At 41.8% G+C, this 14,662-nt stretch overlaps 1 protein-coding gene across 2 annotated transcripts in view; it reads left to right on the plus strand.

Annotated features, from left to right (window-relative positions):
• Positions 1-14,662, plus strand: part of ajap1 (adherens junctions associated protein 1) — a 235,440-nt gene that overhangs the window by 67,639 nt on the left and 153,139 nt on the right. For both annotated transcript variants that reach the window (XM_052039608.1, XM_052039609.1), the window contains exon 2: positions 11,687-12,498. In XM_052039608.1, the coding sequence (XP_051895568.1) occupies positions 11,687-12,498 (812 nt within the window). The remainder of the gene's footprint in view (positions 1-11,686; positions 12,499-14,662) is intronic.

Consider the following 14,662-nt stretch of genomic DNA (forward strand, 5'->3'; position numbering starts at 1 on the left):
CATTGAATAAGTGTCACATGATAAAAATGTAGAAATAGTAGGAGGAGACTACTTGGCCTTAGCAGCTTGCTCTGCCCAACATCAGGAAAATGGCAGATCCTCCACTCATCTGTACTATCCCAAGATCCAGAACTCTATGAATCTCTATTTAGAACTCGATGACTGAATCTTCACAGTTCCCCAGTATAGAGAGTTCCAAAGATTCATCACCCTTTGCACAAAGAAATTTTGCCCCACCTCCATGACATCTTGTTCTGAGACTCTGACCTCAGGCTGCAGACAATCAGAGAGAACATTCTCCCTTTGTCGAACCTGTAAGCTCTATAAGAATAAGATCTCCTTCCATTCTTCCAAACACAAGTGAATGCAGGTCCAGATAGCTCAGCTCCTCCTCATACAGAAAATCTGCCATCACTGTAACTACTCTAATGAATCTCTGCAGAACTCTCACGATGACAATGACATCCTTCCTCAGGTAAGGAGACCAAAACTGTATACAGCACTCCAGGTGCAGTCTCACCAAGGTCCTATATAATTGCAGTAAGATATCTTTACTCAAATGATCTCATAACAAAGACCAACATGCCATTTGTCTTCCTAATTGATTGTTGCATTTTTATGTTAGTTTTAAGTGATTTGTAACACTAGAACATCAACAGTACCCGATCTCCCACCAGTTAGCCAATACTCATTTTATTATCAAAGTGGATGACCTAGCACCTTTCTTCATTATAGTCCAATGGCCATGTTCTTGCCTGTTCAATCAGCTTGTTGATGATGACCAAACAGTTTTTTTTTGTCCTTTCTGCACTCCACCGTTGCAAAGCTCATCTAGGGAGGAGCGACAGGGAGGGCTTGGGGTAATCATGGGAGAGAGAGGCTTGGGGTTGTCAGGGAAAGTGTCAGAAATCAGCAGGGCAAGTGCTGGCACCGATTAAAGGGTAGAGGGATTGGAGTCTGGAGTGATTGGGCGGTGGGTATGAGGGGGAATTCAGTGCAAGGAACCAGTGGAGGAAGGGAAGTTGGAAGGCCGTGAGGTTTATTGGGTTGATGCTGTGGGAAGAGGACATTCTCCAGGGAAGTCATATTGGCAGTCGCACCTTACAATTGTAGGCTTCTCAGAAAAAAACGTAATGCTGGAGGAACACAGCGAGTCAGACAGCATCTGCAGAGGGAGATGGACAGTCGATGTTGTGGGTAGAACCCTTTGACCCACTGAGAACCTCCCACTGTTTGTATTCTTGCCCCAAACTCCAGCATCTGCAGACATTTGTGTCTCCACTTGTGGGCTTATCTGTTTTTCTCCCCCTTCTTTTACAATGGTAAATATCTTCCTTTATTATTGATATTTCACAGTGGTGTGTGCAACTCAACTTAGATGCTGGTGTGTAAATGCTCTCAGACCAGATACTTCAACATAAGATGGAGGCATTTCAACCCAAGTCACACCAATGGTGTGGCTTGGCTGAAATGTTTCCATCGTATGCTGAGATGGTTTGAGTATAAAGAACAACAAATACTGTCTCAATTTTACCCCTTTAATTTTGAAGGTAGACTGTTTTTCAAGCAGCCAATCTACAATCAGCATGAATTTTTATTCAGAAACCAGAGTTTGGTGGGGAAATCAGTTACAAGCCCCTTGGATAACAATGTCTTAACACTGGAGCAAAACAGAAAGGGTAGCAATGGTAAATAGAAAGTCAGTGTCAAAATCTAAAGCTACAACAGCTCAGCAGAACCTGGCTAAAAGAAGCAGAGGGGTGCTACTTGACAATAAATCTTCTAAAAATACTTCTGTTTTTATCAATGCTGTATAAACATATTTTTCTGCTTTTTTTCTGTTAACATACAAGAAAACTCCCCTATAAAGCTACTCCCTTCATTGTATTACTGTGTTATATTAGAAACTTGTGATTTTTTTCTTCTAACTTATTCTTTATCTCTGAAGCTAAAATCCATAGAACTCTGTCAACCACTTTTTCCTCCTTCTTCTACGCACATAAATTCCAAGCTCAGTCACACCCAAATACTGCTACTGCTCTTTCACTTTTTGTGGTTTCTGAGCATGGAGTCACGGAGCAATATAGCACGGAACAGGCCCGATGGCCCAACTCAGCCATGCCGACCAAGTTGCCTGAGTTAGTCTAGTTACCTGCATTTGGCCCTTATCCCTCTAAACCTTTCTTATCCATGTACCTGTCTAAAAATGTCTTTTAAATGTTGTTACTGCACCCGTCTCTACCACTTCCTCTGGCAGCTGGTTCCATATACTCACTGCCCCCTTTTTCACACAGAGAGTGACTCTTCCCAGATGAGTGGATCCCAAATCCAGATGACTCTTCCCATCCCTATTATTCATTTCCAAGTGTCACGTCACCACTTCATTAACAAATGATCCCAGCATTTTTCCTTCAAACTGATGTCACAACAGGGGGTCATCAGAACAACAGATTCCCTGTTCTTTTATCTGAATGAGGTTGCATCTGAATGGCATCTTCAGCAGGCTCCCACCATGGCAATTACTGTTTTGCTGATTAGCTCCTCTTAAAAGGAGCTGTATATAATTGTCTAAGAAGATTAAATACTCTGGGGATACAGATGGCTACAGATGATAAATTTTTTTAATGTAACAAGATCATTCACATGATACAGGTAGTTCTGCTACAACGAGATAGTTACATTCCTAAGAAACCTTGCATTATAGAGAGTCAGTTACAGCAGAACAGGCTGTAGTTTCCTTCAAAGCACAGATTTAAACAGGTTTTTCTGATTGCTATCACACCGTAATGAATGTGGCCCATGTAATACAGTGTTCCCCAATCCATCAATTGTATTATAACCGATCTGCATTATGGAAGCACACGTTATAGCAGAACTATCTGTCCTGTTCTCACTCTTGATGAGTCACTTTTGGAAAGGAGCAAGGGAACCGGAAAAAAAGGTGACCTATCATACTAGAGTTTTATTCATTAACTTTGCTGGTCAAGGATTAATTTATGTTTTTGAAGATTTGTCTGAGGTTGATTTCTGTTGTGTTTAAGCATATTTTACTCATAATATTTTTGTGATCTCTTTCACAAGCTTATGCTCTAGCACATTAAGGCCTAGCACATAGTTTCCAAGAATGTTTTCATTTGCCCAAATATCTTGGTAAATCTGAAAGAGGCTATTAAATTCAGAAAACTTCCTAATTTATGAACAATCTACACAGGCATCACAATTAGAGAGTCATTACATTTGCAAAGGACAAGGTGGTGTTGGTGATTTGAAATAAACTGGTATATTAGATATGCCCAAAGACAACAGCTCTGCATTCGTTCTAGTCAATGGCAAGTCACAAACAGATCAGACTGCTAGGGGCAAGGTAAATCCTTCAGGTCAGTAAACACAGAGGTACTATTTCAAGTCATGGCCTGAAATGTTAACACTGTATCTCTCTCCACAGACACTGCCTGAACTGCTGAGTGTTTCCTGCACTTTCCGATTTTATTTCAGATTCCCAGCATCTGCAGCTTTGTTATTTTCAATGGTTAGGTGGAAGGCTGGGAGATTTCAGGTTATAAGGGGGCAAAGTCGATGATTTAATTGGTCTATTGTCATCCATGGCACTTCCCATTTTGTGAAGCTGGATTTTTTTGAGTTAAGAATTTTGTGATTCTAATTTAGAACAATATTTTTGGGGAACTGCACATATTTTCGAGGGACCTTCTTAATTCTTTTCTGAGGCTAATCATTAACAAAGACTTATTTATTATCTCCTTCTGGCGGAGGGCTGTTTTATGTTGCACTCTTGCTAGAAGAGGTAATAATCCATGCCAAGCTCTGAATACCTTAGCTGCAGAAAATGCAGAGTAACGAGATTCCCCACAGCCTTTTAAAGGGAACTTCATGTAAAAATGATTAGAGGATGATTAAAATTTCAATGTACTTCATTCCCTCACAGTCAATCAGCCTGTCTTCCTTTCAGTATCAATCATTTTAAATTAAAAGATATATGATATTCTAAATCTTCTATTCATTAAAGACTAAAACCTTTCCTGTGCTTTTAGCTTTTCATCTTTCTCTGAACTAATCCCAACAGTTTTCATTTGGCCAGATAAAGAAGCCACATATTTACATTTATGTACTGGAAAAAATTAATCGGTTCTCTAAAAGTAAGGACGTTGAATAATTAGTTATGGAATAATCTTCACTTTGATAGGATCCAACTAACTCCACAGTGACAATGGAGAGGTGCTCCATTTTTCTTCTTTAATACCTGTGGATGATTATACTCAAATACTTTATCTTATTCTGAATACAGCTGAATTCCAAAATAGGTCAGGTCTTCTGGGGTCCGAATAAGCTCTCAGGAGTACCTAACGTGAAATATCTTTAATAAACGTGCTTTCTCATCAAGTAAAATAATGCCCATTCACATTATCTGGCCAAATGCCATTCTTCATTCCAGAAGCAGGGATCTATTAGTCACCACCTTTTTATATTCAGTGACCAAGGCACATGTGTATTCACTGCCACATGTTTCCCAATCTGGTGAGTTCCACTCTTCCAATTTGTCGATGTTATTCAATCTCATTTAACCTCCCTGTGACAATATGTATATAAAATAAACCTAGTTTCTGTATATTCAAATAAAAGTTGTTGGATTGTTGTGAACACATATCTGGTTCACTAATGACGTATGTGGAAAGTAATCGGCTGTCCTTACCCACTGTAGTATTTGTGACTCTGGACATATCAATGTGCTCGACTCTAACTTACCTCCTATTGAGATGATCAATAAAAGCTGAGGTTGCCAGTGTTGTCCACATCATGTCAGATAAGATATCCATATTGGTCACATCTACATCGAAACACACAGTGAAATGCATCTTTTGCGTAGAGTGTTCTGGGGGGCAGCCCGCAAGTGTCGCCACGCTTCCTGCGCCAACATAGCACGTCCACAAGTTCCTCACCCATACATCTTTAGAATGTGGGAGGAAACCAGAGCACCCAGAGGAAACCCACACCGACACGGGGAGAACATACAAACTCCTTACATACTGTGGCCGGAATTGAACCTGGGTCGCTGGCGATGTAATAGTGTCATGCTAACTGCTACACTACCGTGCCTGCCATGTGAACAAATAAATAACTTAAAAGCTTTTTTTTCCTACTCTCTTCTTTGCCTTTTCTTTCTATTTCAACCCATGGGTTTTGCAATCTCATTATCCATTCTCTGTATCCCATCATGGTGTTCCCATACAATCAATGCAGCTAAAAAGTCTTTGTCAAAACCATTTTGCCTATTCTGCCCACCTTCTACTGCGTTGGCCTGCTTTGGCTGCAAAATTGGCACACAGAGCAAAGGTGTGATGGGCAGAAGGAACTTGGAGTTGGTTTTATGACAATTAGCATGAGAGGTTAAAATATAGATTAAAATATTTGCTTGCATCCAGTTGTAGAGAGACTACAAAAAAGTATCTCTCTATGAAGCTGTTACATAACCCAACCATCACCAACAATGCAAATCTTCCATAATCTTCGTGCAGTACAAAACAGGAATGGTGTGGGAACACTGTCATTTAATGACATTTATCTTGAATGTATTGTGATTATGGGTTTTGGCCTGAAAGGTAACTATATATGAATTCTAATAGTAGATCATCAGATTGATTTAAGCATATTTTTTTACTGCCTGTACCAATAATGGTCACTTATTTTATGCCTATAATTATTATGTTATCATCCATATAATTTGTTTTATTGGATTTACTTTCAGTAAATCAGACAGCGGTATGCATTTGTAGAAAGTGTCAACTTTTCTGGGCAAATCCCAGATATATGCATATTGTTTGGATTCCAGTAGTGTCCTTATCAGAAGAGTCTGCCATGTTAAGCTCATAGCAAGAAAAGGAATATAGTGTTTTAAGTTTCAAAACTACTGGCAGTAATGGATTATGAGAAGATTGATGCCTGAAAAGAAAGGGTTGTCATTTCAGGGGCTATTGAATTAGACTGAGTTCAGAAGACTGAGAGGTGATCGCACTGAGGTATACTGTATATGATTTTCAGGATAGATGCTGTTTCTCCTTGATAAAAATTCTGGACCTAGGCAACAGACTGTCTTTGGACAAAGACATTTAGGACTAAAATAAGAAGCCATTTCTTTATCCAAAGATCTTTGGACTTCTCTATCTCAGACAGCTGTGAATGCTCAGTCAATGAATTTATTCATGGCAGAGATCAATACACTTTTAGATTTTAAGCAAATCAAGTGACATTGGAATCTAACACAAAATACCTTAGTGATTAAGGATCAGCGATGATCTTATTGATTGATGGAACAGACTCAAAGGGGTTCAAGATCTACTACTTATAAAGTGCTTAAAAGCAATAAGATAATGCTTGGGATTAAATTAAGCTGCAGTCTGTAATATAGGTAAAAATTCATCTTTATAGACATCACTTGATGTAGCATCAAGTCTTTCAAAAGATACTAGATTGGCTTGTCTGCCTGTAATGGGTTGGATACATAGTCAGGAAACAATAAAGTGCCTATTGTTGCAGTAGGACCATTAACACCACTGCTTATAGGTGCCACTCTTTTCTGGGAATGTTGAATCTGTAAATGTATCTTCTGATGGACTCTGTTGATCTGTTTCATGTTTGGTGTCCTACACTTGTAGTGGTGTGATGATTCATTCCATGATTTAGACGATACTAGATGCTGTGTGATGACTCATTTCATGTTTTTGATCCAATACTTTATATTGCATGTAGTGCAACATTTCTCTTTATGTTTTATAACTGACTCAAGCCACATTTGATCAGATTGTGCAATGTTTAGTGAGCAGATTAGTGAATGGAGACTGAAGTATGGGTCCAGGCAGTCTTGTAGGGGACAGACATGTTTGTAATATTCAAATCCTCCAGAACTGAATGTGTAATATCTCTGCCTTTGCTTTAGTTCCCACTGCTGGTTGCAATCAGGTGATTCTTGCAGGAAGAGAAGGGGGAGGGGAAACAAATACTAAAATTTGCAAATGTAATGCCCATCATTTATCAACCTCGTAAGCAAAGACTTGCTAAATGCTGAAAGCAGCATCTACCAAGTGGGCTGCACAGGGGCGCAGTGGGTAGAGGCGCTGCCTCACAGCTCCAGGGTCCTGGGTTCGATCCCGACCTCCGGTGCAGTATGTATGTGGGGTTTGCACATTCTATGTAAAGTAGAAACTTGCCTTACAAAAACTGGTTTCCTCCTGCATCCTAAAGATGAGTGGGATGGTATGTAAATCTGCCACAGTAAACTGCCTCCTGGTGTGTAGGTGAGTGGTAGAATTTGGGGAGAATTGATAGAAATTTGGGGAGAATACAAAAAATAGGATTAATGTAAACAGGTGTGTGATGGTTGACAGGAATTCAGTGGGCTGAAGGGTCTGTGTCAGCATGTCTCTAGGTGCTTTATATGTGGTGATGATGTTCAGTCTCTGAATGAAGACTGAGAATCCTGATTGAACTCTATAGAACTCTAGTTAGGCCACACTTGGAGTATTGCGTTCAGTTCTGGTCGCCTCATTATAGGAAGGACGGAATAGGGAGGGTGCAGAGGAGATTTACCAGGATGCTGCCTGGATTGGAGAGCATGTCTTATGAGGATAGTTTGAGTGAGCTTGGGCTTTTCTCTTTGGAGAGAAGGAGGATGAGAGGTGACTTGATAGAGGTGCACAAGATGATAAGAGGCATAGATCGAGTGGACAGTCAGAGATTTTTTCCCAGGGCGACAATGGCTAACATGAGGGGACATAATTTTAAGGTGATTGGAGGAAGATATAAGGGGGATATCAGGGGTAAGTTTTTTACACAGACAGTGGTGGGTGCGTGGAACACACTGCCAGCAGAGGTTGTGGGGGCAGATACATTAAGGACATTTAAGAGACCCTTAGGTAGACACATGAATGATAGAGAACTGGGAAGCTATGTGGGAGGGAAGGGTTAGATAGATTTTAGAGCAGGATAAAATGTCAGCACAACATTGTGGGCCAAAGGACTTGTACTGTGCTGTAATTTTCTATGTTCTATGTTCTATTTTCTATTTCCTTCTCTGCAGAAGCGTGAAGCCCAATTGTAACTTTCTCTCTGTTGGACTTAAGGCCAACCAGAGCAGAATAGACCAGATGTTGAAACCCTTACTGACACCTTCTTGCCCTTCCTGGCCCTGTCCCACAATAGATGAAGAAGTCAGTAGTTGAGCCAAATAGGAATTCAGACCATAATTTATACCAGCCTCACAATTTTCTATAATTTAAGGGGTTAAATTCATTGATAGACTGAAGTTAGCTTTAACTTAGAAAAGCATGCATTAAAATAGCACCTTTCATTAGGTCAGAGAATTCCACTGTGCCTTACAGAAGTGTATTTGCTGTGTAGAAATGAGAGAGCTAATTTTCATACAACAATCCCCTAGAACATGATGGTGTTTGTTCAAGGGAGAACTCCCCGGCTTCTCTTTGAAGTAGCAGGATAAAATCTTTTACATCATTCAAGAGGACAGATGGAACTTCAGTTTAACATCTCATCCAAATCATAGCACCCTGATTATATGCTGGGAGTGAATTTGAACTGACAGCCTTCTGATTCAGAGGAGAGAATTGTTATCCATCAAAATACAGATGATACCAATCATGGGGAATTACATTGAGGATAGCACGTAACTTCAGTAACCTCAGACTGAAAAACGTATATCATTGTTCAACAAAGTAACTTTCCGAGGCTACAGTAACATTAATCACAAGGTAGAGGGACAGCTCTGAGCAGGCATGTTGTTCTGTACACACCTCTGCAATTCAGGCTGACTGGGGAAGTCTTAGATCGAGATGAATAGATAGAAACATAGAAAAACTACAGCACAATTCAGGCCCTTCAGCCCACAAAGCTGTGCCGATCATGTCCCTACCCTAGAAATTACTAGGCTTACCCATAGGCCTCTATTTTACTCAGCTCCATGTAGCTATCCAACAGTCTCTTGAAAGACCCTATCGTATCCGCCTCCACCACCGTTTCCGGCAGCCCATTCCACGCACTCACCGCTCTCTGAGTAAAAAACTTACCCCTGACATCTCCTCTATATCTGCTCCCCAGCACCTTAAACCTATGTCCTCTTGTGGCCACCAATTCAGCCCTGGGGAAAACCCTCTGACTACCTACCCTATCAATACCTCTCATCATCTTATACACCTCTATCAGGTCCCCCCTCATCCTCCGTCTCTCCAAGGAGAAAAGGCCGAGTTCCCTCAACCTGCTTTCATAAGGCATGCTCCGCATTCCAGGCAGCATCCTTGTAAATCTCCTCTACACCCTCCCTATTCCGGTTCTATCCCTCTCTATTCTGTTCCGGTTAACTGTTCGTAACCTGAATAGTTCTCAAGTCGGAAATCTGGCTGCAAACTTATTTCCCACCCGGCAGAAGATGTCTGCAGCCATGCAGCAGCCGGCAAATTCATCCCACCGGGTTTCCCAAACATTTGATTGTATGTATGAGGAGGACATGTACCAGAGTTTCTCCTTTCATGAATTGGTGTCCCGATAACCTTCTTCTGAAGCACCATGGGGTGCTTTCCTTGCTTTAAAGTTGCTACATAAATGATGGAAGTTGTTGCCGTTTAAATGCACAAAGGGTTATGAGATTAAAATAGGAAAATGGCATTGAATCATAGAATGGGGCCAAATTGCGTACTTCTTCACTTCCTTCTGTTTTATGTTCTTACACCAAAGCCAAGCATAGATTGAGACCCATGAGTATAGACATTTAACCTGGCACCTGCAGACACATTCTGTATTATCCAATGGGTTTGCAGCCGAAGAAAATCCTATTTGGTAACATATTGTTACTACGCAGGAGAATTAGTTGAGACTTAAGCACTTTGGGAAGATTGGAGTCAGCACCTTAGCAGAGCAACGACAGTGGATACAAAAATCCAACATCCAACAGTTCTGTGTACAAATAAAAGGACACCTCCTGTTATGTCACTCTTATCTTTATCATGCAAACACTGCCAAGACATCAAGTTTGGTTTCTCTGTTCAAACTGCTCCCCTGTTCTTCCATCCCTTCTGATGGGGTTCACTTCCTTGGGCTGTTTTAATATGTGTCAAATGCCCATTCTTTCCATTTGTGTCCAGACCATTAATCAGCAGACAACTCCAACAAATGAGATCACAACTGAACCCATTTGCTTCTTTGCCCAATATCCAAACTAGTGGATTTTTCCCATTAGGGATAACTTGACTGTCAGTGGGCACACTAGCTTGTTTCATCCTGCTCTCCATTACATTGGTGGTGCCGAGGCCAAATGAAGCCCTCAAAATGTCTAAACATTGGAAGGTACAAACTGGGAACTTGCTACATGAGATAGTTGTATGAGGAAAGGAGAAAGGTAGAAAATGTTAGAGCTCCCTGTGTCTGTATAGTGTGTAATGTTGTCTGACAAATTTTACATCTGCTTACAGACAATCTCAAAGGTTACAGCCGTTCAGGTTATGGAAACTCATCCTTACAGAATTTACAAATCACTACCCACAATTTTGAGACACAGAATGATATTCGCTCTCACAGCATTTATGTGGATTAAAAAGTAAATAAACATAAAATGTTTTTTTTTCAACTCACATTTCTTGACGCATGCACAGATAATGGCTTGGCATTACGGAAAATTGCAATATAGACCGCTTTCTAGGAATGCCACCCCTCCTCCCTCTCCCCCTCCCGTAACACAGGTGTTGCCTGTATGACAAAATACAGGAAAATTAGTCTGGAAGTTCATCCCAAGTCAGCAGTGTTAATGTGCTACACAGGAGCAGCTGTGCATTATACTCTGGCTTCAAAGTTTATTCTTCTAACGTCAATGAAATGAATTCAGGAAGCAGAGAACAATGTGCTGATACTACAGTGTATTGTGTTCAGTCCTAGCAATGGGGAATAATTTTCTATGCAAAAATCCCTCCTAAGTTTCAGAAAGTGGATGAAGATGAAGTTTGGCATGGGGATGCCATGATATTATAGAGGACATTAACTCACCTAATGAGATATCTTCAGGTTGTGACCACAGGGACTGCTTAATTGCTTTGTGGTTTCTGTTGATTGGTGGAGGTATAGTTGCTAAGGGAACATTTCTGGTTTAATTCTGGAGTAGGTGGCTGCAGTGAAAGCACTTCTTTCTCTGATAAATTGAAACTCAAGTGAGGAGCTTTCGTGCAGGTCACCTTCAAAACAGGCGACAATAGATGAAAGGCTGGCAGTCAGCAAACATCCTCAGGTTCACAGAGCCATAGGCGGGAGGGGCTGAGGAGAGAGGGCTCTAGGATGCTGAGCATTAATAAGTAGATTTAAATCTGATGAGGATACAGTGAAGAGGAAATTTGTCTTCAGTCACATGGCTATTATTGGATTGAAGGAACTGAATTTTGGTAGCAGAGCACAGCATTGTGCATTTAGCTGGTGTGGCAAAGGACAATTTAATGCCTCCGACTTCAGATGTGGGGTACAAGTTGTTCTGTCTGAAGCACTCAGTCATGGTGTTGCAATTAGTGTCTGGAACTAGGTGCAGGACAATTCATTTTTACAGGTTATGATAAAGATCTCTTGAAAAATGTCATCTTATTTGCATAACATTCATTGGACTGACTATTGTGCTCTATTCTCTTTCCAGCCCAATGCCTGTCAGTAGATTTGGACGAGCTGCTGGGTGCCACGCCTGGATACTCCTCGCTGTCTTTCACCTAGTCATGGATTTTTCTTCTTGTGAATCAAAGATCCGGGGTCAGGTTCTCAGTCAATCTTCAGGGTCGCTGCACCCATCGCCGCGACACAGACCTGCCACCGATCCTCTTTGGGAGTACAAAAGCAGTCGCCACGGGAGAATTTCAAAATCTTGGTGGCACAGAATGTTTTGGCCTGAGACTCATCCTGGAAGACAAATCCCAAACAAGCCAACAGGGATTCACAAACACAAGACATTGACAGGTAGCCTGTGCATTAACTGTCAGTCCAAACAATCTGTGTCTCACAAATTGGACCCTCCAGTCTCCGTGGAGACCAGGGATTCGGTAAAATTAATCTCTTTGAAAAGGGCGAGAAGGCAGAGTGATAACTTTGCATTTGATAATTTTGAAAAACCCAAATGCACTTCCTATGACAGTGAAGGAATAGCGACTGTGATGCCTTGTGCTATTGAATGGGGTCCCACAAAAGAGGAGCTCACAGAATTCAACATGTTTTCAACTCCAGCAAGTCTTTCCACTACAATGTTGACCTTGTTGTCCTCCACCAGAACTACAACTGCCAGAACTACAACCACCACCACAGCCAGCACCACTACCACCACTATGCAAACCACTACAGCCTCACTCAGGAGCCATAAGATAGTGGTGCCAGACCCAGCTCTGCTCAGCACAACAGAGCCAAGCCTTAAGTGGGAGCTGACCAACACAGCCCGGCCCTCCCGCATCGGAGAGACAGGAGGTACCGTCACCACTAGAACTGATCAGTTCTTTTATATAGCGTAACACAAGATTAATGGATTATTGTTAAGTTTATGAGAAACTCATTTCTAAAATGTTTCATTTTCAAGTGGGCATGAGCTTTGATGTTCACTGTCTCTTGTTAAAAGCTTTGATCACAAGACTGAGGTATTTACCAGGGATTTAAGAATTTACCGTAGACTGAGAGATCACATGTTGTTCATTACTAATTCATTCCCACATCAATGATAAGTTCCTCAGTCAGATCAAATGAATGCTCAGATGTAAACTATCTGAACAAATCTCCCTTAAAGTGGTCATTATACTCAGAACCTCCTGGTCCCCCGTGAGGCAGAGAAGGAAAGGTGTGTAGGACAATATGTGCAGGACATTGAGGAAATACAGAGGAGTGGGACTGATTCGGGAGTTGTTTCAAAGGACTGAGCCGATTGGTGGTCTTTGGGGCTCTGTTATTGGGTAGTTCCAACCTCTGGTGACAGAAGTGAATCAAACACTTGGGTGGTTGTACCATGGGTAAATATAAAGGCCATGTTTATTAAACTTCAGTTAAATTGCCCACTGCTGTCTCCTGTGCCTGTACCGGTGGGCGGCCACAAAAACTGCGAGTGAGTGGTCAGAGCCAACCAATTGTAGGGGTGGGCCTTGAGAGTGAGTGCAGGGAGGAGGCAGCAGACCACCAGCAGAGCTGGGGGGTGGTGGTAGCATGGTGAGGGTGGGAGGGGGAAGGGAAGGAGGAGAGGCTGGATGATAAATCTGGGAGGATAGCAGAACCTGTGAGAGACCAAGGGGTACTGGGGATAATGAAAGAGATCACCTGTTCATCCAGATCCACAACAGTGCTGAATGGAATGGACCCTTAGCTTTGAATGGGGTAGACCCTCCTTTGATGTGTAGCTAGGTTACTACCTGCTCAGAACATTTCCCCTACTCTGACTTTCTATTAATGTTATCTCACTGTTCCAATGATGAATGCCATTCAAATGTTAGCTGCGGTTCAATTAATAGCACCCTTACCACCGAGTCAGAGGACTGTAGGTTCAAGCAACTCAAGCATGAAGGATCTTAACCGAAAACATTGCCTGCCTATTTCCCTCCACAGATGCTGCCTGACCTGCTGAATTCCTCCAGTATTTTGTATTTGGTCAAGATTCCAGCATCTGCAGTCTCTTGTTTCTCCATTAACCTAGGGGACTTCTTCAGTATAAAACTAAGGGAATGTAGCACTCCTAGAGACTCACAATGCTGGAGGTGTCACCTTTGGGACACGGTGAGCAGACCAAGGCCACATCTCCTCCCTTAGATGGACATAAAAATTCCGATAGTTTGAAGAAGAGCAGGGGAATTTTCCCTGATCTCCAGGCTTGTATTTGTCCCTCATCCTTCTTTGAAGAAGGTTATAAAAAATTACAGGGAGATCTTGATCAGCTGAGTAAGAGGGCCAAGGAATGGCAAATGGAGTTTAATTCAGATAAGTGTGAGGTGTTGCAGTTTGCAAAGTCAAATCCAGGTGGAGCTTTCACAGTGAACAGCAGGGCCCTGGAGAGTGTTGTAGAACAGAGGGAACTTGGAGTTCAAGTACATGGTTCGCTGAAAGAGGAGTCACAATTAGGCAGAGTGGTGAAGAAGGTTTTTGGCACACTGGCCTTCATCAATCAGGGCAGTGAGTATAAAAGTTGGGAGGTCATGGTGCAGTTGTACAGGACGCTGGTGAGGCCACACTTGGAGTACTGTGTTCTGTTTTGGTCGCCCTGCCATAGGAAAGATGTTATTAAATTGGAAAAAGTGTGGAAAAGATTTACAAGGATGTCGCCAGGACTTGAGGGACTGAGTTATAAGGAGAGATTGGACAGGCTGGGACTTTATTCCTTGGAGTGCAGGAGACTGAGAGGTGATCCAAAAGAGGTGTATAAAATCATGAGGGTCATAGATAGGGTGAATGCACTCAGTCTTTTTCCCAGGGTTGGGGAATCAAGAGTTAGGGGGCATAGGTTTAAGGTGAGAGGAGAATGATTTAATAGGAACTTGAGGGACAACTTATTTACGTAAAGTGTGGTACCTATGTGCAGTGAGCTGCCAGAGGAATTGGCTGAGGCAGGTACAATAACAACTTCTATCTGACGCTTGGACAGGTACATGGATAGGAA

This window comes from Pristis pectinata, chromosome 26 (assembly GCF_009764475.1).
Source record: "Pristis pectinata isolate sPriPec2 chromosome 26, sPriPec2.1.pri, whole genome shotgun sequence".
NCBI classification, from domain to species: Eukaryota; Metazoa; Chordata; class Chondrichthyes; order Rhinopristiformes; family Pristidae; genus Pristis; species Pristis pectinata.